Source organism: Rhinatrema bivittatum, chromosome 9 (assembly GCF_901001135.1).
Source record: "Rhinatrema bivittatum chromosome 9, aRhiBiv1.1, whole genome shotgun sequence".
Lineage (NCBI taxonomy): Eukaryota > Metazoa > Chordata > Amphibia > Gymnophiona > Rhinatrematidae > Rhinatrema > Rhinatrema bivittatum.
Genome location: NC_042623.1, coordinates 43,482,158 through 43,508,197, shown reverse-complemented (window position 1 = coordinate 43,508,197; position 26,040 = coordinate 43,482,158). Strand labels below are relative to the sequence as shown.

Sequence of the window (26,040 nt, the reverse complement as noted above, 5' to 3'; positions counted from 1 at the left end):
CTCTGGAATCAGGTTGGGCATGGGTGAGTGGATGGATGTGCATTTATTTTGTAATGAATAATATGGTTGTCATTGGAGTTCGTGCAATCCAGTGCTATCTGTGTAGAACTAAAAATATCCTGAGCTTTGGGCTCCAGTGCCGCTCTGCAGTACCTGGTGTAATAAAGCACTTCTTAACCAGTGAGCTAAGGGGCAGCAGCCTCTACAGTGTGTGTGTGTGTGTAGGGGGCACCTTTTAGCACCGAAGTGGGGAGTTTTAAAGAACTGTTTGTCCCCCTTCCTTTGTGCCCTACTCCATCATCTGCTATAAATAGCTGGAAGTTTTACCTACTTTAAATTTGCATTATAGAATTATTAATAAAGATGAAAGCTGTTTGTTTCCAAAAAAAACAAAACAGAAAAACAGCTCTTACTACTAGAGGAGGAGCTGCTGCTGCTGCTGCTACTATTACTTAACTCATCCTTCCATTCCAGCCTTCTTCTCGCTGGCATTTTCTCTCTTCCCCATCCCCATTCCTGGCTCACTGCTTTCTCTCCATTCTCTTACTCCGCAGACGTTCCGTTCGTCTAAGCCAGCGTCGCTAAGTTTGAACCACGCGGCACCTGTAGCTCAGCATTGTCCTCGCGCTACCTCTTATGGTATTCGTCACCGCGAGAACACAACACAGGGCGAGAGTAGCCGAGCCGCGCGACTCAAATTTACGCTTTACGGTGGGATCAGCTCAGCAGTGGACGAAAGAGGTGAGGGAGACGAGGACGTCCGTGCTAGCGGGGTGGTACAAGGGCGAACAACACGGGAAGGAGGTGGTAGTGGTTCTTTTCTGTTTCCTAGCCTTACTTATGTTATTTGCTGCGCTCTCCTTTGCTGTTCCTCTGCACCTTCCCTAGAGGTGCAGCTGCTTGCTTTAACTTATTTTGGTGCTTCAGCTCTGTTCTTCCAGCCACAGTTTTGTCCGTTCTCTTCGTAACCCCATGTGCTGCCCCAGTGGTGACCAACTACCCTGGTTTGGACCGGACAATCCGATTTTGCAGCCGGTTGTACATTGTCCGGTTACAAAGGGGATGCACAAACTTTCTCCTCTGTCATATATACCTATATCTTTATTCTCTCATACACACTCAGTGAAAGGTAACCGGACACTTGAAAACCCGGACAAAGAAGGTTTGGGCTAACTCTGGCCAGTAGCAGTAGTGGCCTAGCACCAATCAGCTGCCTGTTCTTTTGCTTTTGGCAGCTTTTACAGCCGCAGAAGAGAGGAGAGAAGCATGTTGCTTTTCCCGGGCGTTTGTTCATGTTTGAACTTCCCTGGCATCTTCTCTTCTCTCAACTCAGCGGGCTCAGCTGTAGTTACTCACCGAGAAATTGCCCTTCCTCCCTTAACGGCTCAGGCAGTCTACAAGGGCTGCCTGCCGCAGTTGCCTCATGATTTGTCTGCCTGCGTGGTGCACATCAACGTACATGGCCAGGGGTCCATTCCGGGGCTGAACTTAGCACTCAAGCCATCACATCATGTGCCTGAGCCTGCCATCTAGGCTTATACCTTGTCTTCTGCAGTTTTCTTCTCTGATTCCTGCCTACAGGTAAAATTGCCTTACTGCCGCCTTGCATACCTCCCTCCCAACACAGTCCCTCGGCTGTCTTCGTTTCGGAACTGCCATTGCAAACCTAGCCCCGCACTGGCCCACCGTAGCTTTGCTGCTGCTACACTTATTTACTATCTGTATTCTGCTGTCCCAAGACAGAAGGTCTCATCTCAATCTGGTGGCCTCCCTCAGGCACAGTCACCTCATTCTGCCATGTGTTTTCTGTCGTCTCTCCTGCTATTGGCTACTGCAGCCAGAGGAGCCAGCAGCAGCCGCCAGTTAAAAAAAAGTTTATAGTGTGAAAAAAAATTAAGGAACGCCAAAACCACCGTAGCAAGTTGGTGTTATGTACAAATCGTGTGGTATACAAGTGTGGTGACTCCCCTTTTTTCCCCCCCTTAACCTCTCTTCCTGCCCCTCCATTTATAACAGTAATTTATATTGCATGTGTGTGCCAGTGAAAAATGTAAGAGGGAGTGTCAGTGAGAGCATATGTCATCTAGAACCTATCCCCGGACTGTCTGGGATCTTGCCACTGATTCGTCTGTCACCAGTTCCGTCGGTGCCTATTCTGTCATCGATTCTGCATCGTCCTCATTCGGTGCCACCATCGATGCCATCTGTGCCTAGGCCTGATCCTTCAGGAACAGCACCATTACTTCCCTCTGGAGATCCTATGGGAGCAGTTGATCAGCCTTAAGATCCTTGAACCGATGATTCTTCCCAGGATTCTAATGATCTACCTTCAGAGCCATCTCCCCCTGAGGAGAGAAGATGTTCTCCTCCAGAGGACCTGTCCTTTATTAATTTTATAAAGGAAATATCTGAAGCCATACCATTCCAACTTCAGACGGAAGAGGACTCCGGACACAAGATGCTGGAAGTGCTCCAATTCGTAGATGCACCCAAGGAGATCATGTCCATACCCGTTCATGAAGTCCTCCTGGACTTGTTGAAGAGGAATTGGAAGCATCCAGGATCTGTACCACCGGTGAATCGAAAAAAAGATGCCACCTACCTGGTACAGACAGCCCCTGGTTTCCAAAAACCACAGCTGGATCACCATTCTGTGGTTGTAGAGTCAGCCCAGAAAAAAGCACGACGTTCTAAGCCTCATTCTTCCATTCCTCCAGGGAAAGAACAGAAGTCCCTCAATGCGTTTGGCCGTCGTGTTTTCCATGGATCAATGCTTATTTCTTGCATTTCCTCCTACCAGTTATACATGACCCAGTATAAGAGACCTGTTCAAGAAGATCCAGGATTTCTCTGAATCTTTACCCGACCAGCTTCAGGATCAACTTAATGCCCTGGCTCAGAAGGGTATAGATGCTGGAAGCACGAGGTCCGCGCTGCCTATGATATATATATTTTTTGAAATTAATGATTTTATTAAACTTTCAACATAACATTGCTAGAATAATAGCATTACAAATACAAAATACAGAGAATCTCCCCAATACCCCCCACCCTCCCCTGGCCCCGCAGGCGTGGCTATGGCCAGTCTGCTTCAGGATCCAAAGTCAGTAAAAATGAAGAGTGGCTCCTCAAAAGCATATCAGAATGTCAAAATGCGGGATACTTATTATAAATCCACCACCTCTAACGCACCAAAAAGAACCATTTAGAGTGATGCATGAAAATAACTTTTCCACCCAAAATGCACACATTCCCTACGATGTTTTCTGATAACTGCCAGCAAAAGCAAGTTACATTTGAACAATATAATCAAGAAACGGTTGCCAAGTTTTAAAGAAAGAAGACCTTCTCCCATACTTGGCAGCCGTTAACGCGGCCAGCTGGTAATATGTATGAAGTTTATCTATGACCGGTAGCTGAGGCACCTGTTCAGACTTCCACCGTACGGCTATCAAATTACGGGCCGCTATTATGTGAACAAAATCTCTGTTGGGTCTTATGTAGGTCATCAACAACAGGGCGATAATAGCAGAGGCAGTTAGAGGGACTTGTAATAGGTTACTTAACCAAGTGAATATGATCTCGCAGACAGCCTGTATTTTCTGACAAGTCCACCAAATATGAAAATAAGTTCCCCTACTGCTGCAGTTTCGCCAGCAGGTGTCTGAAACTGCCGGATATATTCTTTGGATTTTATCTGGGGTGAGATACCATCCATATATCATTTTATAGCAATTTTCACTTAATCTGGCTGATATTGAGCATCTCTTGGCAAAATGCATTATGACCTCCCAGGTCTGGGGGCTCAGCTGCTCCCCCAGATCCACTTCCCACAGTCTCGCATGGTTGCTAACCTCCAGCTGATCCGGGAAAGAGGCTTGGTAAATCTTAGAAATGGGGCCCTTTACTCTGTCACTATACCGCACTAGGGACTCAAACAGCGAGCGTCCTGGCCATAGCAATTTGGTGCATTGCAAAGTTTGAATAAAATGTACCACTTGAGCATGCGCCAGAAAATCATTTGTGCTAAAGGGAAGAATATCAGTCAGCCCTGTCAGTGAAAGAATAGACCCCTGTGACATCATAAGTCCTATTGTGGTAACCCCCTTATCTCTCCAGAAGTTCAGTTGGGAGTCTGATAACCTGTCAGCAGGTGCCTGTTATGAAGGAGGGAAGTTTTGATAAAAAATACTTGTATGCCTCAACTAACTGCCTACTGCTCTGCTTCCAAATTTGTAAGGTAACTTGTAAGGACCAGGCAATGCCTTTAACTGGTCTCCATGTATTTCGGGGTTGCCAAAATATGGCCTGCAAATCCATTGGCCCTAAAATTTCTTGTTATTTATTTATTTAAATTCTTTTAATATACCGATGCTCAAGACCAGGTCTTATCATACCGGTTTACAATAAACTAGGGGGTAAACCAGTTAACACTGAGAGCGAAAGTTACATTACAAGAGGGAAAGTGGAACAAGGTTGTTAGAAAAAAGGGATAGATTAACAATTTCTAACTGGAGAGCAGTGCATGTAAGCAGAGAACAATTGCTTACATGGTAAAAATTATATACAATATACACTGAGGAGTCAATTAGTCAAGTTGTATAAGAGCACAGTTAGCAGAAAACAGTTCCTTTGTGAGGTGGAAAGAGGGCGCAACCATGGGGTGTTGGTCCGTGTGGGTTACCGTATGGCTTCTTCAAGGATATGCTTGAGCGAACAGCCATGTTTTTAATTTTTTTCTGAATGTGATGTGACAATGTTCCTGGTGGAGATCTGGCGGGAGAGAATTCCAGTGATGCGGACCAGCAGTTGATAGCGCTCGTTTTTCAATGGCGTTGTGTATAGCGGATTTGTTCGGGGGAACCTGGAGGGAGTCTCTGTATGCAGATCTGGTTGGTCTTGTTGAGGAATGAGGTTTGAGGGGTATGGTGAGTTGGAGAGAGGATTGCTGAAAAATGGTTTTGTGAATGATGGTCAGTGTCTTGAAGAGAATTCTGTAACGGATGGGTAGCCAGTGAAGTATTTTTAGAATCGGTGTGATGTGGTCCATTCGGCGAGAGTTTGTGAGGATCCTGGCTGCAGCGTTCTGCAGCATCTGAAGAGGTTTGGTAGAGGAGGCCGGGAGACCAAGCAGCAGCACATTATAATAATCAATCTTTGAGAATGGTATGGCTTGAAGAACCAAGCAGTAGTCATGAAAGTGTAGGAGAGGTCTTAACTGTTTTAGGACCTGTAGTTTGTAAAAGCCTTCTTTAGTGGTGGTGTTAATGAATTTTTTAAGGTTCATTCTGGAGTCTAGGATGGCTCCAAGGTCTCTCACTTGATTTACTAATGGAGTATTTGTAGTGTTGGCTAGTGGGTTATTATCATTGGGGGAGATGACCAGCAGTTCAGTCTTGGACGTATTGAGAACAAGGCTGAGGCTTGTGAGAAGGAGGTTGATAGTGTGAAGGCAGCTATTCCAATAGTTTAGAGTGTCAGAGATGGGATCCTTGATGGGGATTAGGATCTGCACGTCGTTAGCATAAATGAAATAGGTAAGTTTGAGGTTATTGAGTAGTTGGCATAGGGGGAGAAGATATATGTTGAACAGGGTCGGAGAGAGCGAGGAACCCTGGGGAACTCCTTGCTTGGCCGCTACAGGGGGAGACTCTTTGTTGATTATTTTTACTTTGTAATACCTGTCGCTTAGGATTTTAACCAGAGGAGGGCAGAACCAGAGATGCCTATTTCCATCAGACGGTTGATGAGGATTGTGTGGTTAACTGTGCCGAACGCTGCCGAGATGTCTATCAAGGCCAGCAAGTATGATTGACCGTTGTCGAGGCCCATCAGGATGTTGTCCGTTAATGAGAGTAGAAGAGATTCTGTGTTTCTGCGTTTCCTGAATCCGAATTGTGATGGGTATAGAATGTCGTGGGAGTCGAGGTAGTCTGTGAGTCGAGTATTGACAAGTTTTTCCATTATCTTGGCTATGAAAGGTAGGTTGTTCAATAGATGTCCATTGCTTGGTGTCCATTCTGCGGTGGATGTCAAGAATAGCCCGCAACTGAGCTGCCCTGTAGTACCATAAGAGGTTGGGTACTCCCAGCCCCCCCCCCCCCCCCGAGACTTTGGAATATAAAGCACTTGATTGACGTGCCAGACAGGGGGGGGGGGCCCGCCCCGCCCCGCCTGCGCCAGATAAAATCAAAAATCCTTTTTTGCCAACGTCGCAGCGCCTAAGAGGAAATTTCTACCGGCAGGAAAGAAAACAAACAAAGAAATTTAGGCAGGACCATCATTTTGGTGATTGCTATCCTCTCCAACCAAGAGAACATGCCCCTATTCCACCGACTCATATCCACGGTTAGACTGTGAAGCATGGTAGATAATTTAGATGACAGAGATCGGTTAAGTTAGCTGTTAAGAATACTCCCAAATACTTTATATGAGACTTCGCCCACTTATACGGGAACCTGCTGCGAATGGCTTGTACTTCAGTTGGTTCCAAGTTCACATTAAGCAGTTCCGATTTAGTGAGGTTCACCTTGAGACCAGCTACAGAGCCAAAATTGTGTAATTCAAGTGACGAAGTCAGGTCCGTTAAGGTTAAAAGAATGTCATCAGCAAATAATGATGCTTTGTACTCCTCAGGACCTAGTTGAACTCCATGTATGTCGGCGGCCTTACGAATTCTGGTCACTAGGGGTTCAAGATACAGTGCAAATAGCAAGGGGGAGAGTGGACACCCTTGCCTAGTGCCCCTTCGTATGGAAAAAGCAGGGCCATAACCACTATTCACTTTAACTCGGGCAGAGGAGTTGTCGTAAAGTTGCCATACCCATTGTAAAAAGGGCCCAAATGCCATTTGTTTTAAGGTGGAAAATAAGAAGGGCCAATGAACTAAGTCAAAAGCTTTTTCAGCATCCAGGGATAATAAGACCGCAGGGGTTTGGATTCTACGGACCCACCAAATGATATCAATGACTTTTCAGATATTATCTGTCACCATGCACTGCGGAATAAACCCTACTTGGTCAGAATGGACAAGCCCTGAGAGAAAGTGGTTAAGCCGCTGAGCAAGGACCCTGGCCAGGATTTTGAGATCTACGTTGATAAGTGAGATGGGTCTGTAAGATCCACATTGTGCCGGGTCTCGTCCTGCCTTAGCAATAACAGTAATGCCGGCTACGTTATTATGGGGTCCGATGCCATTGCCCTCCCTAAAGTGGTTAAAATATTGAGCTAAGGGCTCCGCTACTATAGACACACATTTTTTTATAATAGACCCCAGAGAGTCCATCCAGGCCAGGGGACTTGCCAGGTTTCAAGGATTTAACCACCATCTCAATTTCACTGGGAAGAATCGGAGCATCCAGACTCTGCTGTTGCTCAGGTGTCAATTTAGGAAGATCTAAGTCATGCAGGTAAGCATTTATGTCTGTTTGTGGAATGAATCCCTGCGGCGTGTACAGATTCTGCTAAAACTCTGTAAAGGTGCGACGGATGTCTGTGGAAGCCGTAAGGATATCACCTGACGAGTTTTTAATTTTCGGGATGGTATTTTGGGAGATCTGCGCCCATAGTTGATGGGCCAAGAAACGCCCGGCCTTGTTCCCTCCTTCATAATATTTTTTGCTTTAGGGATTCCAAAGCATAAAGTATACGCTTATTATCAAGTTGAGCTAATTCATCTTTGAGAGCGAGTAATTTCTGATAACAATGCTTAGATTGGGTTCGCATATGTATCTGCGATAATGCTGCAATTTTATCCATTAAGGCAAGACGGGCCCCCCGTTCCTGCCACTTATAGGCAGCGGCCCGAGATATTATTGCACCCCCTTGCTACCGCCTTGGAACATTCCCAAAGAGTGCTGGGGGATACCATCCCATCCGCATTTAGGCGAAAACATTCCTGCAGCTTGGTGCCCAGAGTCTGTACAAAAGCCTCATCTTGTAAGAGGGATTCATTCAGCTTCCAGAACAGACTACCTTTGTTCCGATCACCCAGGTTAACGTCCAAACTGATTGGGGCGTGATCAGACCAAGTGATGACGTCTGTGTCTGCTCCCCTAACCTGATTTCCCAACAATTTATCAATCAAAAAGTAATCAATACGGGAGTAGCTATCATGAGGTGTTGAGAAAAAAGTGTAGGATCGGGACTTCTTCATATATCAATGACATTCCAGTCGGTCATAAAGTGTCGGGCTAATTTCCTGATGGGCCCAGACAAGGAAGAGTGCGCTTTAGAAGTATCTACCGTGGGCTTAAGGGCAGCATTAAAGTCTCCTCCCACTATAAGGGGCCCTTCCGCATGTAACGATAAAGCTTGATGCAGCTCCTTCCAGAAAGGTCCTTGGTCCCTGTTTGGGGCATAGACACCAGGATGTATTTTGTAGTACCTATTTGGACATTTAGAATAAAGAACCTCCCGTTTGGATCCGCAACATGGGATAAATATTCGAATACCAAATGCTTTGATAGCAGAATCCCAGTCCCCGAGTATTTTAGCCTCTTTCCCTCTAGCCGCTAAAAAGACGTGGGAATTCCCTACTCGAAAGTAAATGCTCATGTTTGCATTTCAGATGGGTTTCCTGAATGAGCTATGTCTGCCTTTTGGTGTAGCATTTCTTTTTGGAGAAGGAAGCGCTTTCTATGGGAGTTGAGGCTTTTGACATTAAGAGAGATTATCTTAACCATTATCAAGTATGAGAAGTGACATCACATTGAGATTAGGGAAAGCATCCTTCAGGAGTCTAACGGGCCCCCCAGTGAGAAACTTGGCGTGAGAAAGTATCCTAGCTGTGGCTGGATTAACACATAGTGACTTTAAACGTCCTGAGTTACACAAGTTAGCCAAAAGCTCTAGCTCTGCCGCCTCCCTCACCATAACAAATAAGGATTCGCTTTCCATCTTCTGCGAATCCACCTCTGGGGGGTACATGATGGTCACAGTCACCCGACCAGCTATTATTTCCACCCCCCCCCCCACACCCACTTGTTGAGCTCATGTGTCTATGAATTTGGTTCAACGTTATCTATATGCCTACCTTGCACGCTGATACTTTCAAACAGAATATAACATATATTTGTAAAACAAATAGATTGCAAATAAAACCTTTGAGATTTAAAAGGAGATCAGAGTCCAGTCCTCCTCTAAACGGTTTCTTAAACCTAGATTAGGAGCATAGTGCAATCTGTTACTTTCAGCCCTTATCTGCGCTATAGCTCCCAGGCCTGCTGATTGCCTACGTAGCTGTCCTCTGCCTGGTTCCTGTCGCCTCCATCGATGGTCTGCATCCGTAGTTGCGTGTAGCCCCGGCCTAGCTGCTGGGGTGAAGTCAAAATTGATTCCGGCTTGCGTGAAGCATTCTGCCGCCTCCGGGAGGGATTTGCATCTGTAAGAGATGCCTTGATGTTGGAAGATCAAGGCAAATGAAAAGGCCCATCTATAGCGAATGTCTTCACTACGTAAAACGGTTGTTGCCTCATGCAGCAGAAACCTCTTCTTTAAAGTAGAAGGTGCTAGGTCATTATAGATAGCATTGTCATGGTCGCGCCATTTCCATTGGGGATGGGCCCTCGCCAGCTTGCTGATATCTTCCTTTTGTTTATAGTGAAGGAATTTGATAATGATATCCCTGGGTTGGTTGTTTCGCTTGGGCCCTAGGGCTCTGTGTGCTCTCTCCAAATCCACCTGGAAGTGGTGGTCCCGCTCCCCTGATGGGGTCCCGAAACAGTCCCATAGGTCTTTACAAATTGTCATTGCCGTCTGCATGCTATCCGCGTATTGTTTCTCTTCAGGGACTCCCCGGATGCGTATGTTAGACCCGTGTGACTGGTTTTTGAGATCTTCCACTTTGTCCCCTAGAGTTTCCAGTTCCGTTGTAAACTGCTTTGCTTGTGCAGACAGGGCATCGATCTAACCGCTTTGTCCGTCCACTCTCCCATCAAGCTCATCCATGTGAGTCCCCAAGGCAGCAAGATCCTCTCTCACATTTTCAATGCACGCTAGAATTTCCGCTTTGTGTGCTTGTAGGTCTGACCGGAGTGCAACAAACCATCCCTGCAGTTCATCCCTTGTGGGGAAATCTGGACCAGCGGTGCCCATTGAGGCCTCTGGACCCTCTGCTCTTGCTTCTCCCTCATCTGCAGTGGTCCGTACTCCCTGGGAAGTAGTCGAGGTCGCTTGCACCTCAGGCATGTTTTCTTCCATTAATTTGCTAAATGCAAATTGCTTTAGATCTGTTGCTTTATGGCGGGCGGCCATCGTGGTCCCAAAGTATTATGTATGTTGCCCATTAAAGATTGGTAGGTCCGTAGCTAGTCCTGAAAAACGTTTAATGAACCCAGAGGAGGGGTGGGGGGCAGCAGAGAAGTAAAGTATGCAGTTCACTCAGTCATTCCACCGTGATGCTCATCTGCACCCCCCTCTTACTGTCTGCATTTAAGAGCTCATGATAGCCAGGAGCGCCCCAGGGAGGCTGCCTTTCCGCTCCGCACCGGCGCTCGCCTCCTTGACTATTGCTTGATTGCACCTATTAGAGGTACAAACTGAGGCCCTGATGTTGGTGCTTCTTTCCCCTGATACAAAGCAAGCTGCCATGTGCGAATGCCCAGTACCTGAATCTGGTCCTTTTAAATGTTTTATCCTATAGATTATGGCTGCCGCTGATATAAAAACAGAAGAACTGTTGATGGTGTCTGAGGGGAATAAAACAGGGGCTATGTTGGATGTCACCCGCTGCTCTTCTGCCTTTTCTATCGGGCCATGTGGCTTCAGAACTCCAACAACGGCTTCCCCCCGCCGACTACACTCAGCCCCGCCGCCCACACAACGGTCTCGGTGGGCAGGGAGTCTCCTGGAGGCCATTAATTAAATCTGCCGGTCCGTGATTTGTGCTTATCTGCTGCTGCAGAACTGTTGCTTGTCCGGAGGGGGGGGGGGGGAGGGGTGGAGCACGTTCTCCCAGCACTAGGCCCCCTAAGCGTCCCGCCGTGCGCACTCCCTTGCTGACAAGTGCTGAAGATGGCGTTTAATTTGGAGGATGCAGCGATTCTAAAAAAAAATTTTTTGTTTGCTTATAGGTGCGCCTAATTACACCCGTGCAGGCCGTCTCCCTCCTAGTTCGCGCTCGGCAAGATGGCGGACAATGAGGCGAGCCGCCAAGTTCTTCCCTACCGTCCTAAGTTGCCCACTCGCCGCGGTCTGGTGTCTTTTTTGCAGGCGGCTTTGGTCCACTCGGTGCGCTGGATCAAAAGCTGCGTCAGTGCTGCCGAGAGGCTGGTCCACACCGAGGGGTCGGTGCTGCGCTCGCGGCAGGATAGCTGGCGGGAAAAACTTAAATTTCAGAGAGACTTCCCCGCCTCGCTAAGCTGGGTTTGCGCCGCGATCCAGCCGTTTGTTTTTAGACGGTTGTGCTCCTCTTCGCTTGCTCTCCCAGCTGTTGTCTTTAGGCACTGCTTTTTAGGAGGTTTATCGGGTGATATTTAGTGCTCTTGCTGTAGTGGTAGCAGAGTCTCAGGGTCGAGCGGTCATCTTCCCCTTCGGCGAACAGCGCCCCTTCTGCCTATGATATTTTTGACACTGCCTCTAGGGTGTCCACAGCGGGAATTAGTGCACGAAGGTGGGCCTGGCTGAAGTCCTCTGACTTAAGACCAGAGGTACAGAACAGATTGCTGACCTGCCCTGCGCTGGAGACTATCTCTTCGGGGACAAAATCCAGAAGACTGTAGCAGCTTTCGTCCGTGCCTTCTGATTTCCCGTCCACCTCTAAAAGGACATTCCGAAGAGACTAAGCGGCCGTCCTTCAAGCCACGGAGATATTATCCTCCTGCTATTTGAGGTCACCCCTCCAGACCTTACCAGAAAGGTCAGGCCAGACAATCCCAGCCTCAGAAGACTCAGCTAGCCCCTCCACCGGACCCAGCTGCTGGATTTTTACTCCTCGCTGGAGAGCATAAGACACCCTCCTCTACCGTCTGTACTCGGCGGTCGGTTGTGCCACTTCACCAACATATGGCACACAATTACTACAGATCAGTGGGTACTTGCTGTACTGACTCAAGTTTACCACCTCAACTTCCTGTCTGTACCAACAGACTCCCTACCTCGGTCGAAGTGGGGATCATCTGACCACTCCTCTCTTCTGGAGGAGGAGGTTTCAACCCTTCTGAAATCCCGGACTGTAGAACCAGTACCCCTCTCCCAGCAAGGGCAGGGGTTCTATTCCAGGTATTTCCTTATCCCAAAAAAGTCAGGGGGCATTCGTCCAATACTGGACCTGCATGCCTTAAACAAATATCTGCAGAAGGAAAAGTTCAGGATGGGTAACCTTGGGCTTTCTACTTCCTCTTCTACAAAAAGGAGATTGGCTTTGCTCTCTAGATCTTCAGGACGCGTATACACACATCTCGATCGCTCCGTCTCACCACATATTCCTTTGATTCCTGATTGGCCCCTGGCACTTTCAGTACCGTGTACTGCCGTTCGGCCTAGCATCCGCACCTCGGGTCTTTACCAAGTGCCTCGTAGTGGTCGCGGCCTACCTGAGATGTCAAGGCGTCCATGTCTACCCTTATCTCGGCTATTGGCTGATAAGGGCTCCAACTCAAAGGGATGCACTAGCCTCCTTATGTCTAACTATCCATATGTTGCTATGTCTCAGGTTTCTGATCAACTATTCTAAGTCCAGCCTAGTTCCATCTCAAACCCTATCCTTCATAGGAGCCGACTTGGACACCATGCAGGCGAAAGCATTCCTCCCTCAGGATCGAGCTCGTACTCTCATGTCCCTAGCACAATGCCTCCAGCATCGAGATTACACGACAGCTCGTCATTTCCTCATTTTGCTAGGTCACATGGCATCCTCTGTACATGTCACTCCAATGGCACGCCTCGCCATGAGAGTCATGCAATGGACTCTGAAGTCCCAGTGGGTACAGGCTTATTATTAAATGCCCTGCATTGTCCACGTTATCAAGCAGCTCCGCATATCGCTGGCCTGGTGAATGCGGCTCTCCAATCTCCTTCAAGGCCTTCCCTTTCAAGTTCCAGAACCTCAAATTATCCTGACAACGGACACCTCCAACCTAGGTTGGGGTGCTCATGTTGACGACCTCCAGACTCTAGGAACCTGGTCTCCAGAGGAAGCCAAACAGATAAATTTCCTGGAGCTTCGGGCGATCAGATATGCCCTCGGAGTCTTTCAGGATTGCCTCTCAAGCAAGGCCATCCTGAATCAGACCGACAACCAGGTGGCGATGTGGTACATCAACAAGCAAGGGAGAACGAGCTCCTATCTTCTGTGTCAGGAAGCTGCACAGATATGGGCATGGGCTTTTTCCCACTCGATGTACCTCAGAGCGACCTACTTGGCGGGCGTGGACAATGTTCTAGCGGACAAGTTAAGTCGAACCCTTCCATCTGCACGAATGGTCTCTCCCCCATGGTAGCGGACACCATTTTCCAACGTTGGGGGTATCCACAAATAGACCTCTTTGCGTCCATCCACAACTGCAAAGTACAGAACTTCTGCTCCCTCACTCGCAGCCGCTACTCACAGCCAAGAGATGCTTTTGCCCTCTCGTGGTCCAGCGGTCTCCTCTACGCGTACCCTCCACTTCCACTCATATCGAAGACTCTCGTGAAGTTATGAAGGGACAAGGGCTTAATGATTCTGATAGCCCCTCACTGGCCATGCCAAGTCTGGTTCCCAATCCTCCGGGACCTATCAGTTCGCCGACGCATCCCTCTAGGAGAGGATCTGCTTCTGAAAACTCAGAACGGCAGGTGCCTTCGCCATCCCAACCTTCAGGCCCTATCTCTGATGGCCTGGATGTTGAAAGGTTAATACTCCAACCCCTTAACCTTTCAGAGTCTGTATCCTGAGTCCTGGAAGCTTCACGAAAGCCTTCCACGAGACTGTCTTATCGTTCTAAGTGGAAAAGGTTTACAGTCTGGTGCATGTCCATGTCCATAGACCCCTTCACTTGTTCCACTGTGAAGTTTCTAGACTATCTCTGGCATCTATCAGAATCACGCCTGAAAACTTCCTCTATAAGAGTGCATGTTAGTGCGGTAGCCACTTTCCACAACAGAGTGGGAGATGAATCTATTTTGACACAGCCCTTAGTCACACGCTTCATGAGAGGTTTGCTCCACCTGAAACCTCCATTGCACTCTCCGGCCTCCGCTTGGGACCTTAACGAGGTCTTAGGGCGGCTCATGAAACTTCCGTTTGAGCCTCTTCACTCCTGCGATCTCCGCTATCTCACCTGGAACGTAATTTTTCTTCTCGCTATAACATCCGCTCGCAGAGTTAGTGAGTTACAGGCATTAGTCACCTACCCGCCTTACACTAAAATTCTACATGACAGAGTGGTCCTCCGTACACACCCCAAGTTTTTACCAAAGGTAGTGTTGGAATTTCATCTTAATCAATCCATCATCTTACCTACTTTCTTTCCAAGGCCCCATTCAAACCCAGGGGAAAAGGCTCTTGCTATATAGTCTCCAAAATGTCAAAAGACACAAATGTAGTCATCTTAGTTCTGTCAGCTCATCCGGAAGAGCATTATGTGCAGGAAATCTTGAAAGCTGCTTTGCCTACGCAATTGTACGCAGCACACAGTGCTTTGCTAGCAGAAGCTAGACTGCAAATCCCACCTCCTATCACCAGAGCCTTACCAGTCTACCAACTACTTACCCAAGGTCTCCATCTACAGTCTCTGGATCCCATCTGTACTGTTCTTCCATTTTCATCTAATCCTCCACCAATAAGGGAACAAGAATCTGTTCTAGTCTCTGAAGATATCCCACCAGTCACACCAGTCCAGAGTCTTAACAGGCCATGATACAAATTACGAACATAGTACTGGATTTTTGCTTTTTTGGTACCAGAACCAGACAAGATTTCCACCAGCCTACCCAATAGTATCACCTTCACCTGAAATTGTGAGGCTAGGAGCACCACCATTACTGTCATTGTTATTATCAGGGCAAGATCTGTGTCCAGTGAGTGACTCGCACCTACGGCAGTTCCCTCAAGAATCTACACTCTCCACAATTATCCTTGTCCGTTTTTTATTCTCCAGGGGAGTCCCCTGAGAACATCATGGGCATTCCTTCTGACCTACCTCCGGAGTTGCCGGATCACTGTTCTCCACCGGAGGATTTAACATACTCTAAATTTGTGGAAAATATGGGAAAGCATTTAAAATAGTGTGTAAAGACCCAGAGCAGAGGTCTTGAGAATATTGAAAACTTTAGACCTTCTCCGCTCTGCCTATACATACAATACTAGATGTCGTCCTTATGAAAATGTGCCTCCTTATGCAGGTATTGTAGCCACCTGAAAACTAGATCGTAAGTTCAGAATGAAAAAGAATCACCAGGTTATGGAGTAGTACAACTCTCACATAACTGTATAATGGTGGAATCAGCCGTGAAAAAGGCCGAAAAGACCTGCCTTCATTCCAGTACTCCTCCAGGAAAGGATCACCGTATCCTTGATCTCAGGAGGAAGCTATTTCAAGGCTCGCAACAAGAATTACACACCAATTTTAAAAGGTTCAATACATTTATGACTGTGTTCAAAATTTAAAATCCTTCAACCTTTCAGAAACAGGCGAACAAGTCTCCCCTTTTTCTTTATATGATTTGAAGCAAGCTATCAGACAGCACGTTTGGCCAACCTACTGTATCTCGGCAATCTTTTCGGTGAGAAAATGTATTTCAAATCAAGGAACATAATGTAGCTGTTCAATCACTATCTACTTCAGCTGATCCACACCTATCTAACTGGAAGCCTTTCTTGTCCTGCAGGTCCTGCAAACATGTATACTACCTGAAAAGGTCATACAAGTTTTATTATGAGTATAGACTACTCATCAGCAATCGCAACTGGCTTTAACAAGAGATCAACAAAGAAAACAGGTAAACCCAGTCAAGTTCTTGATTGATTGATTGTTTAGGAATTGATAGTTGATCAACAAGTGGGGAGGCAGAATCCAGCACTTTTCAACAGTTTGAAACCCAATGTCAAAAGATCAGTGGGACTTAAAAATAGTGCAGTATGGTTACAGTCTAAATCTTACAAGTCTATCCCTAACTCTGCACACTATTGTGCCACCCCCAACCCCCCATGAGGTACAGATACAGCAACACTTGTTGCAAATTGCCATTCAGGAAATGCCTGCCTCTCTCCCTCCACACTCAGGGATTCTGCTCCCTATATTTAATCCCAAAGAAGATTGGAAGTCTCTGCCCCATCCTAGATCTCCAAAATCTCAATCGATATCCATGTCGGGAGAAATTTAAAATGTTTCTCAGCACAATCCTTCCTTTCATTCAACAGGATGATTGGATGAGTGTTCTGGATCTCAAAGATGCTTATGCACATATCCCTGTATACTCTTCTTTTTGGTGTTTCCATGTTTCAAAGTGGGAAAACATCGCTACCAATACAAAGTTCCTCCATTTGGACTTTTTGCTGCCCCCTGAGTCTTCACGAAATACCTTGCAGTGGTAGTAACACAATTACGTCGTCAAGGAATTTGAGTATTTTCTTACCTGGACAACTGGCTAAATGTAGCCCCAATTACCCTCCAATCACATCTCCAGTCAGCAATAAACATTTTTCAATACCTTGGATTCATGATCAAATTTGAAAAGTCAATACTGGAATCAACTCTATGGACTCAATTTATTGGAGCCATTATAGTAACACACAGGTGAGAGCTTTCGTTTCTGCGGAAAGAATAACGGTGATCTGCAAAATTGCTAAAGTGCTCCTGAAATCAACTTCTACAACAGCCCGCCACATTCTCATATTCTTAGGAAACTTAGCAGTGATCCATGTTGTTCTATTGACATGCTTGCATAAGCGCAGTCTACAATATGGATTAAGGACTCGATGGAATCAGCTTCAACTACTTCACATGAGGATCACCCTTGCTCAGGAAATGAAGGAAGAGAGATGGTGGTGGTTACAACCAGCCAGACTGCTAGAAGGAGCTCCCCTTCAGCAAGTGCCTTATCAATCGATACTAGTCATAGATGCCTCCACCTTAGGCTGGGAAACCCACCCTGGCCATTACAAAACACATGAAATCTGGTCACTTCAAGAAAGCTGGCGCCAAATCAACTTACTGGAACTCAGAGCAATGCACAGTGCGCTACAGGCATTGACACATCCTCGGCGAAAATCAGTGATCCAAACAGACAATTGGGTAGTCATGTTCTACATGAACAAACGGAGAGGAACCGGATTGTTGATCCTGTGCTAGGAAGCACTATAGATATGGCACTGGGTAATACAGAACCAGCCTATACTTCAGGCCTATTATTTACTAGGCATTGCAAACAAGGTGGCAGACAAATTCAGCAGAATATTTCGCCCGCACAAATGGTCCTTGAGTCAATCCATAGCCAACCGACTATTCAGGCTATGGAGTTACCCATAGATTGACTTATTTACAATGGGACAGAACTGAAAACTAAATCTATTCTGCTCCATTTGACCCAGTACTCTATGTGAAGCACCAAATGCATTCCTAATTCTTTGAAGCACCGGCCTCGTGTATGCTTTTCCTCCAATTCCACTCATAGGGAGGCCTGTCCAGAAACTCATGAGGGTCCAAGCCATAATTATTAATTTAATCACGCCGGCATGGCCAAGATAACCATGGTATGCCTTTCTGGTTAAACTCTCTGCCAAACCTCCCATTCATGTAGGAGACTGTCCTTTTATCCTAAGGAGGAGGTGCTCTCCAGTACCCAAAGCTGCCAATTGCACCCTGACTGCATGGATGTTGAGTGCTTGGTCCTAGCACAATGGTCTTCCAGACTCTATTCAGAATGTAATCCTCTCAGAAAGAAAGCAATGAGGTGCAATTATTCCTTTAAGTGGAAGCGTTGCACAAAATGGTTTGTCGCACAAACTAGACCCATTTAATTGTGAGTCAAGGCATCTGCTGTCCTATCTTCACCATTTTTTACAAACTGGTCTTGCTGTTTCATCGGTGCGTATACATCTCTATGCTATCACAGCTTAATGTTTAGAAAATGGCCTGCCTATTTTCATGCATCCTTTGTCTCAAAATTCATGAAAGGTCTCTTGCATTTAAACCTACCAATTCACAGACCACCAGTACCTTGGGATATTCAATGTAGTCCTCACATGCTTTTTGCAAACTGTTTGAACATTTGGAAACTGCTTCTTGGAAATACTTAACCTTGAACCTCTTATTAGTGGCAGTTACATCTACTCGAAGTGTGAGCAAATTGTAAGCATTGGTTCATTATCAACCTTATATGCAATTCGTCCATGACAAAATAGTACTTAGAATGCATCCCAAATTCTTACCGAAAGTTGTCTCTGCATTTCACATCAACCAATCAATAATTCTACCAACACTTTTCCCAAAGCCGAAGACATTGCATACATTTAGACTGCAAAAGAGCTCTGGCCTACTACAAACATTGTACACAATCCCACAGGAAAACATGTAAACTTTGTTTCATACAACCCAAATAGGCTTGGTGCAACTGTAACCAAGAGAATGATTTCCGATTTGGATTTTGAGTTGCATTCAGCAATCAACACTACTACACAGCAGCTGAACTTGATCTCACTAACCCAGTCAGAGTTCACCAGGTACAAGCAACAGCTTCTTCCATTGTACACCTCAGAGAGGTTCCAATTGAAGTTATTTGTAAAGCAACTACCTGGTCATCTGTGTGTACATTCACTGACCACTACTGCTTAGATGCCCTAGCTTATGCAGACAGTACGGTGGGTCAAGCAGTCTTCATCAACGTGATATGGAAATAGTTAGCTTTCCACGGTGGAGTCCAGTTTGCAGCAATAAATACTGCAACCCTCAGCTTGGAGCTCCAAGCTCAAAACTCTACTAGCTTGGAGAGAATTCCATTCAGTGCCTCCTGATGATATCACCCACAGATCATAAATAATTCATCCTGCTATCTATGGAAAACACAGTTTATAGGAATCAAACTTACTTTTACATATGTAAGAAAACGTTTTTATTTATGGTTTTTCTCATTACAATTGACTGAGGTTTTCTTTTGCTGAAATTCCAGGATGTCATGGTTTCTAATCCTGGATTTTGTGATTGCACAATTATACATTATCTCAGGTTTGTGTCTTAAATTTGTTTATGCATTCTCTGCTAAACTGTCAGTAACCTTGTTTGTTTTTCCTTTAACCTTGAGGCTGCATTTAAATGTCTGTTTGGGTTGCTGTCTGATTCCAATTACAAACAAAATTGTAGTGAACCCCTTTGGGCCATTTCAGGTCATTTTAGTTTCACTTTCCTGCAAAAAATCATGCTGTAGAAGTTGAAGACAGCAAGTACACACCTAATTTCTATACCTTTTTACTTCTATCATAATTTCAATAAGAACATGCCATACTAGGTCAGACCAAGGGTCCATCAAGCCCAGCATCCTGTTTCCAACAGTGGCCAATCCAGGCCATAAGAACCTGGCAAGTACCCAAAAACTAAGTCTATTTCATGCTACTGTTGCTAGTAATAGCAGTGGCTTTTTTCTAAGTCAACTTAATGGCAGGTAATGGACTTCTCCTCCAAGAACTTATCCAATCCTTTTTTAAACACAGCTACACTAACTGCAATAAATTCCAGAGTTTAATTGTGCGTTGAGTGAAAAAGAACTTTCTCCATCCGATTAGTTTTAAATGTGCCACATGCTAACTTCATGGAGTGCTCCCTAGTCTTTCTATTATCCGAAAGAGTAAATAACTGATTCACATTAACCCGTTCTAGACCTTTCATGATTTTAAACCTCTATCATATCCCCCCTCAGCTGTCTCTTTTCCAAGCTGAATAGTCCTAACCTCTTTAGTCTTTCCTCATAGGGGAGCTGTTCCATTCCCTTTATCATTTTGGTCACCCTTCTCTGTACCTTCTCCATTGCAACTATATCTTTTTTGAGATGTGGCAACCAGAACTGTACACAGTATTCAAGGTGTGGTCTCACTATGGAGTGATACAGAGGCATTATGTCATTTTCCGTTTTATTACTATTCCCTTTCTAATAATTCCCAACATACTGTTTCCTTTTTTGACTGCCGCAGCACACTGAACTGACGATTTCAATGTGTTATCCACTATGACTCCTAGATCTTTCTTGGGTAGTAGCACCTAATATGGAACCTAACATTTTGTAACTATAGCATGGGTTATTTTTCCCTACATGCATCACCTTGCACTTATCCACATTAAATTTCATCTGCCATTTGGATGCCCAATTTTCCAGTCTCAGAAGGTCGTCCTGCAATTTATCACAATCTGCTTGTGATTTAACTACTCTGAACAATTTTGTGTCATCTGCAAATTTGATTCTCACTTGTCTTATTTCTTTCCAGAGCATTTATAAATATATTGAAAAGTATGGGTCCCAATACAGATTCCTGAAGCACTCCACTGCCCACTCCCTTCCACTGAGAAAATTGTCCATTTAATCCTACTCTGTTTCCTGTCTTTTAACCAGTTTGTAATCCACATTGCCTCTTATCCCATGACTTTTTACTTTTCCTAGAAGCCTCTCATGAGGAACTTTTGTCAAACGCCTTCTGAAAATCCAAATACACTACATCTACTGGTACACCTTTATCCACATGTTTATTAACCCCTTCAAAAAAATGAAGCAGATTTGTTAGGCAAGACTTCCCATGAGTAAATCCATGTTGACTGTGTTCCATTAAACCATGTCTTTCTATATGCTCTACGATTTTGATCTTTAGAATAGTTTCCACTATTTTTCCTGGCACTGAAGTCAGGCTCAGTAGTCTATAGTTTCCAGGATCGCCCCTGGAGCCCTTTTTAAATATTGGGGTTACATTGGCAACTCTCCAGTCTTCAGGTACAATAGATGATTTTAATGATAGGTTACAAATTTTAACTAATAGATCAGAAATTTCATTTTTGAGTTCCTTCAGTACCCTAGGATGCATACCATCCTGTCCAGGTGATTTGCTACTCTTTAGTTTGTCAATCTGGCTTACTACATCTTCCAGGTTCACAGTGATTTGGTTCAGTTCGTCTCGCTTATCATCCTGTCACCAAAACTGAAATATGTGATAAATGTTTTTGTTAACATGTTATAGCTCTGCTGTTGTACTGAATTTTGTCAGGTTTATTCCATTTGCAAAACAGTCAAGCTGTTTACTCTCACATTTGATCACTGTATTGGAGTACATGACTCCTTGTGCTCTTTAGTGATGATATTTGGACTTGTTTTCTCAGAACTCTGTTGAAACAGCGGTAAATGAGAGAGAAATTACTGAAAATAAGTGATGTTGTCCAGATATTAAATCAAAATGTCCATTTTTAAATATTCTGGCTATCCTGAAGCCCAGCTTCTTGCACTGGAAAAGATGGTACTTTGTCGAGAATCCCAGATATCCACTTTGCTGTCAATATTTGGAGAGGTAACATTCTTTTATGAAATTAATTTATACTACTACATTACCTCATTTGGAGATGTCACTAGTTAATCCTTTTTCCCTCAAATGCTGTTTAATATTAGATAGCTGTCATGTTTCATGAATGAAAACATGTTAATAGGTGAATGAAGCAGAAGTTTAATAAAATAAGATTTCAGTTTACTTGCAGAATTAGAGGCAAGTAGTCCAGGGATCTGATATGTTTTGAAGAGCCATGAACATGTTTTTAAACACTTTTTTTTTTTTTAAAGATTGTCATTTTTTGTCAGTAATGATTCTTTTTGAAAATTGGAGCCTGATCCATTTTAATGAATATGCAATCCTGCCATGCAATTTTCCCAGAACTCACTATTCAGAAAGTTAAAGTGGATTGCACTGGCTCAGTGATATAGTAAATGGCTGATGTAAAAAATGACTCTTTGGTTAAAAGTTCTTTTGAAATGTGCTGATAAAAAAAAAATTGTCTGATTTTTTTTTTTTTTTTTTTTGCCCTCCCCCAGTGAAGTCCAACCTTTTTTGCTTAATTTTAGGAAAAATCCTTACAAAAACCATATAAATTGTAAGAAAGCATATTTTATTATACAGTGTTGAGTTGAAGATTCACAAAAGTAACAAAACAGCACTTAAGTGATATTTGGGAACTTAAATCCATAGTGCTTCCTGATTGTAGCAAAATAAGATTTGTTGGGGATCAATATTCAAAACTATTTAGATGGATCACTCGCAAGTGATCCATCTAAATGGCTTGGTTTGAATATTTCCCTTGCTTATTCAGCTAAGATTTAGCCGAATAAGAAAGGGTAGTGTTGATGTTCCAGTGTGGGGCAGAGTTAGGCGAATAACTTATCCAGATAACTCGATATTAAGAGGAACCCAGATAAGTTTCTTTTTTTTTTTTTTGATTAATTGGCTGCCAAATTGAGGAAATTAAGGTGCTGGGAGGGGATAGGTTTGTGTTGGGGGGGGGGGAAGTAAGGAGGTGGGAGCCTCCTGGAAATTATAAATTTGGGCGATTGATTGTACATGGAAGGGGGGGGGGGCAGAAAGGGAGCGACTGGGCTGGTGGCAAATATAGATTTTAATTGCAAAAGGAAGAGGGTTTTTTGTTTGGGGAGGGGGTGTCACAATATCTGCCCAGCCCAGCGCTGCATTGGACCTTGCTTGAGGGCCACTATGCCTATGATATTTATTGTTTGTTATTTTTTTAACAGTCTTATGTCACTTAACTGGGTTGTGGGGTTTTTTGTTTTTATTTTTATTATAGCTGGTTAAGACTAAAGTTATCCAGTTATAGTCAAAATCTGGCTGGTTAGGTTTAAAGTTATTCGGCTACACTTAGCTGGATAACCTTTTAATCAAGGATATTCATTGGGACGTTTATCCCACTGAATATCCAGGACTAGTTACCCAGCTAACTTTTTCTGGATAACTTACTGTATCTGTTCAATGTTTTCCTGAGTATGCCTGCTATTGTGATTAGGTGGACAGAATTTTCTAAAGTAAGGGGAAATAGGTCTCCAGGGTTGGTTTACCTAAATTGAGACAGCTGTAGAAAACAAATGTTCAGGGATTCCTCCTTACTACTTAACAGGTCGATACAGTAAAGTGTGCTCCGTCAGCCTGCTCTGGACGCGTGTTTTCCCTTACCCCTTATTCAGTAAGGGGAGGAAAACACGCGGCCCACCCGCGGCACCTAATAGTGCCCTCAACATGCAAATGCATGTTGATGGCCCTATTAGGTATGCGCGCGGGATCCAGTAAGTAAAATGTGCAGCCAAGACGCACATTTTACTCTAAGAAATTAGCGCCGACCCAAAGGTCGGTGCTAATTTCTTCCGGCGCCAGGGAAGTGCACAGAAAAGCAGTAAAAACTGCTTTTCTGTGCACCCTCCGACTTAATATCATAGCGATATTAAGTCGGAGGTCCCCAAAAGTAAAAAAGTAATAAATAAATAAATAAATAATAAAAAAAAAAATTTGAATTCGGCCCGCGGCTGTCTGGCCGAAAACCGGACGCTCAATTTTGCCGGCGTCCGGTTTCCGAGCCCGTGGCTGTCAGCGGGCTCGAGAACCGACGCCGGCAAAATTGAACGTCTGCTGTCAAACCCGCTGACAGCCGCCGCTCCTGACAAAAAGGAGGCGCTAGGGACGCGCTAGTGTCCCTAGCGCCTCCTTTTCCCCGTTTTTCCCGCGTCACCTCATTTAAATACTGAATCGCCCGCACCGGCGAAGGGCTTGTGCGCGCGCCAGGAGAGCGGGCGTTCGTCCGCTCTCCCGCGGTCTTACAGTATCGACCTGTAAGTAAGTTGTCCCCTTTTCAGATCAAAGTTTAATTTGCAGCAAGTTAATCTGATGCTGCTGCTGCTGCTGCATTGAGATAATGCTGTTTTAAAAAACATGGAAATCTTTCCTTCCACATCAGTTTAGCATTATAAACTGTCTTATTTGTACTTGCTGGGAAGTTGCCAATATTTTTTAAATTATTTTTTTTTAAAATTTGAAATGAAATCAATTTAGCAAGTATATTAGAAATGTTAATATAAGCCACCTCTATCCTCAGGATATTTCAAAAAGAAAAGAAACATTCTGCATGTTCCTCTGTGGGCTTGCAGATTAGTGTTTTGGATTGTAAATTATTTACTATTACGTTTCACTATATAGATTCTAAGCCTAGGAAATGTTGGATAAATCTAGTGTTACAATTCTTTTAGAGAAATCTTGTGTCAAATAATTGATTTCCCTTTCAGCGCCAGCATTTCAGCTTCCCATCCATCTTTATTTATGGACATAGAGCAACTGGAAAGACCTATGTGATGCATACTCTGCTGAAAGTACTCGAGGTAAGAGAAGAACCATTTCAAACTCAGACCTCGAATTTAGATAAGCTTCAAAAGCAGCAGAAGCTTTTGATTTTTCAATGAGTGAAAAACAGCGGTCAAGAAACCTGAAATTCCCAGACTCATTAAAAAAAAAAAAAAATTATTTTGAAGTCTTGAGCAATAGAAATTACAAGCTGGGGCCAGTATAATGGCTCAGGGGCAGTGCTGTTTATGGAGGACCTGGGCTTGAATCTCTCCACAATCAAAGTAGCAGGAGAAAACTCAGACCCCAAAAAAATTCTAACTTGTTATTGACGAACTCTGATGTAAACCTGGTTAGATACATATGAACTGAAACATACTTGCTAAATAAAAAGAGAACCACTTTTTTTTTTTCCTGTAGCTATTGTTTTCTGGGCCATCTCTTTTCAATTTGTGAAAGGAAGTGCTTTAAATACATGTTGTTTATTGTCTTGTATTATATAATCCATGGTTAATAAAATATAAATTAAAAAAAAAAAGAAAAGTAAAAATGCCATTCTCAGAATATGAGAAATTACTTTGTCACCAGGAGAGTGGTGAGCTCTTGCAGTAGGCTTCTAGTGAGTTGAGAAGAGTTAAAATCATGATAAAACTGGGACATTCTTGGACAGACACACAAGAAATTCAAGTGGCAAGAATGGGAGGGAACCAAAGGCAGCGTTTGGATCTTTGTCAGTTACAAGAGAGCAGACTGGGTAAACTGTGTCCTTTATCAATATCGTTTATGTTTCTATGTTTTTTAATACAAAGCTGTAAAAAGAAAACAAAACTATTTGAGGACCAGTCCCATGGCTCAGGAGGTCTGATTTTGGATCCTGCCTTCCGTTGCAGGCTGGGTGCATGTTGAAGGTGGTGTGATGAAGGATGGCTGCTGGTCTCAGTGACGGCCCCTGCTGGCCAATGAGTGGTAGTAAGGGTGCTCCTCAGGCCAGTGACGGTTCATGTAGCCGCCTGAGCATGTTCTCTAAGGAGAAGAGATTGAAGATGAAGGGCCATAAAAGGGAAAACTGAGGTTGGAATTGGATCAATTGAAGTATTAAGCTTTCCTTAATGCTTATAAAGCTGCTTTTTTTGACTGCTAAATGGAGGTGTGGTGGTTAGAATAGAGTTTGGTCAGTTTGATACTAGGCGGCTTTTCACCATTGTGAAAAGATCTGATCCAAACAGAGATTCTTTTTCCTCATTGTTGGAATCTGTTACCTCTGCTCACTTTTTTACAGATAAAAATTTCTAAAATTCATCAGTCTGTGGGTAGATCTGGGAATTCATTGACAAAGCAAGATGATGGGACTTCCTCCTGTCTTTGGTTAGAGTTTAATTAGTTGATACCATGGACATTTTGATTCTTCTAATGAAGGCATACCCCTTTTCCTGTTCATTGGGCCCCCTTGCCCTTTGGAATTGCTGAAGAGAGCAGGGAAATATTGATCCTATAACTGTTTTATTAATGCTTCATTGAAGGAGACTTTTTTTTTTTTTCCTGAATCATTTAAGCAGGCTATCATTAAGCGTTTGCTGAAAAAAATCCTTTGGATACTAATCAGGTTGCTAACTATAGATCAGTAGCTAATTTATCATTCTTCTCCAGGTGGTTAGAGTAGTTTTAAATAAATTGGATGAGCTGCTTGCCAATTACTGCTTTGACTCTTGTCACTCAGGCTTTAGGGACAAGTTTGGTTAGCAGGGTTGATGATTTGAGATTGG

The 26,040-nt window shown here is 44.2% G+C and overlaps 1 protein-coding gene across 6 annotated transcripts in view; it reads left to right on the top strand.

Annotated features, from left to right (window-relative positions):
* Positions 1 to 598: 598 nt before the first annotated feature.
* Positions 599 to 26,040, top strand: part of ORC5 (origin recognition complex subunit 5) — a 320,424-nt gene continuing 294,982 nt past the window's right edge. For 3 of the 6 annotated variants that reach the window (XM_029616274.1, XM_029616275.1, XM_029616270.1), the window contains exons 1-3: positions 610 to 741; positions 21,276 to 21,460; positions 24,223 to 24,315. In XM_029616274.1, coding sequence (XP_029472134.1) covers positions 21,350 to 21,460; positions 24,223 to 24,315 — 204 coding nt within the window. In that variant the 5' untranslated portion in view covers positions 610 to 741; positions 21,276 to 21,349. Of the gene's footprint in view, positions 805 to 15,810; positions 15,922 to 21,275; positions 21,461 to 24,222; positions 24,316 to 26,040 lie in introns of those variants that run through there. The other 3 variants (XM_029616271.1, XM_029616272.1, XM_029616273.1) reach the window with 3 other exon arrangements.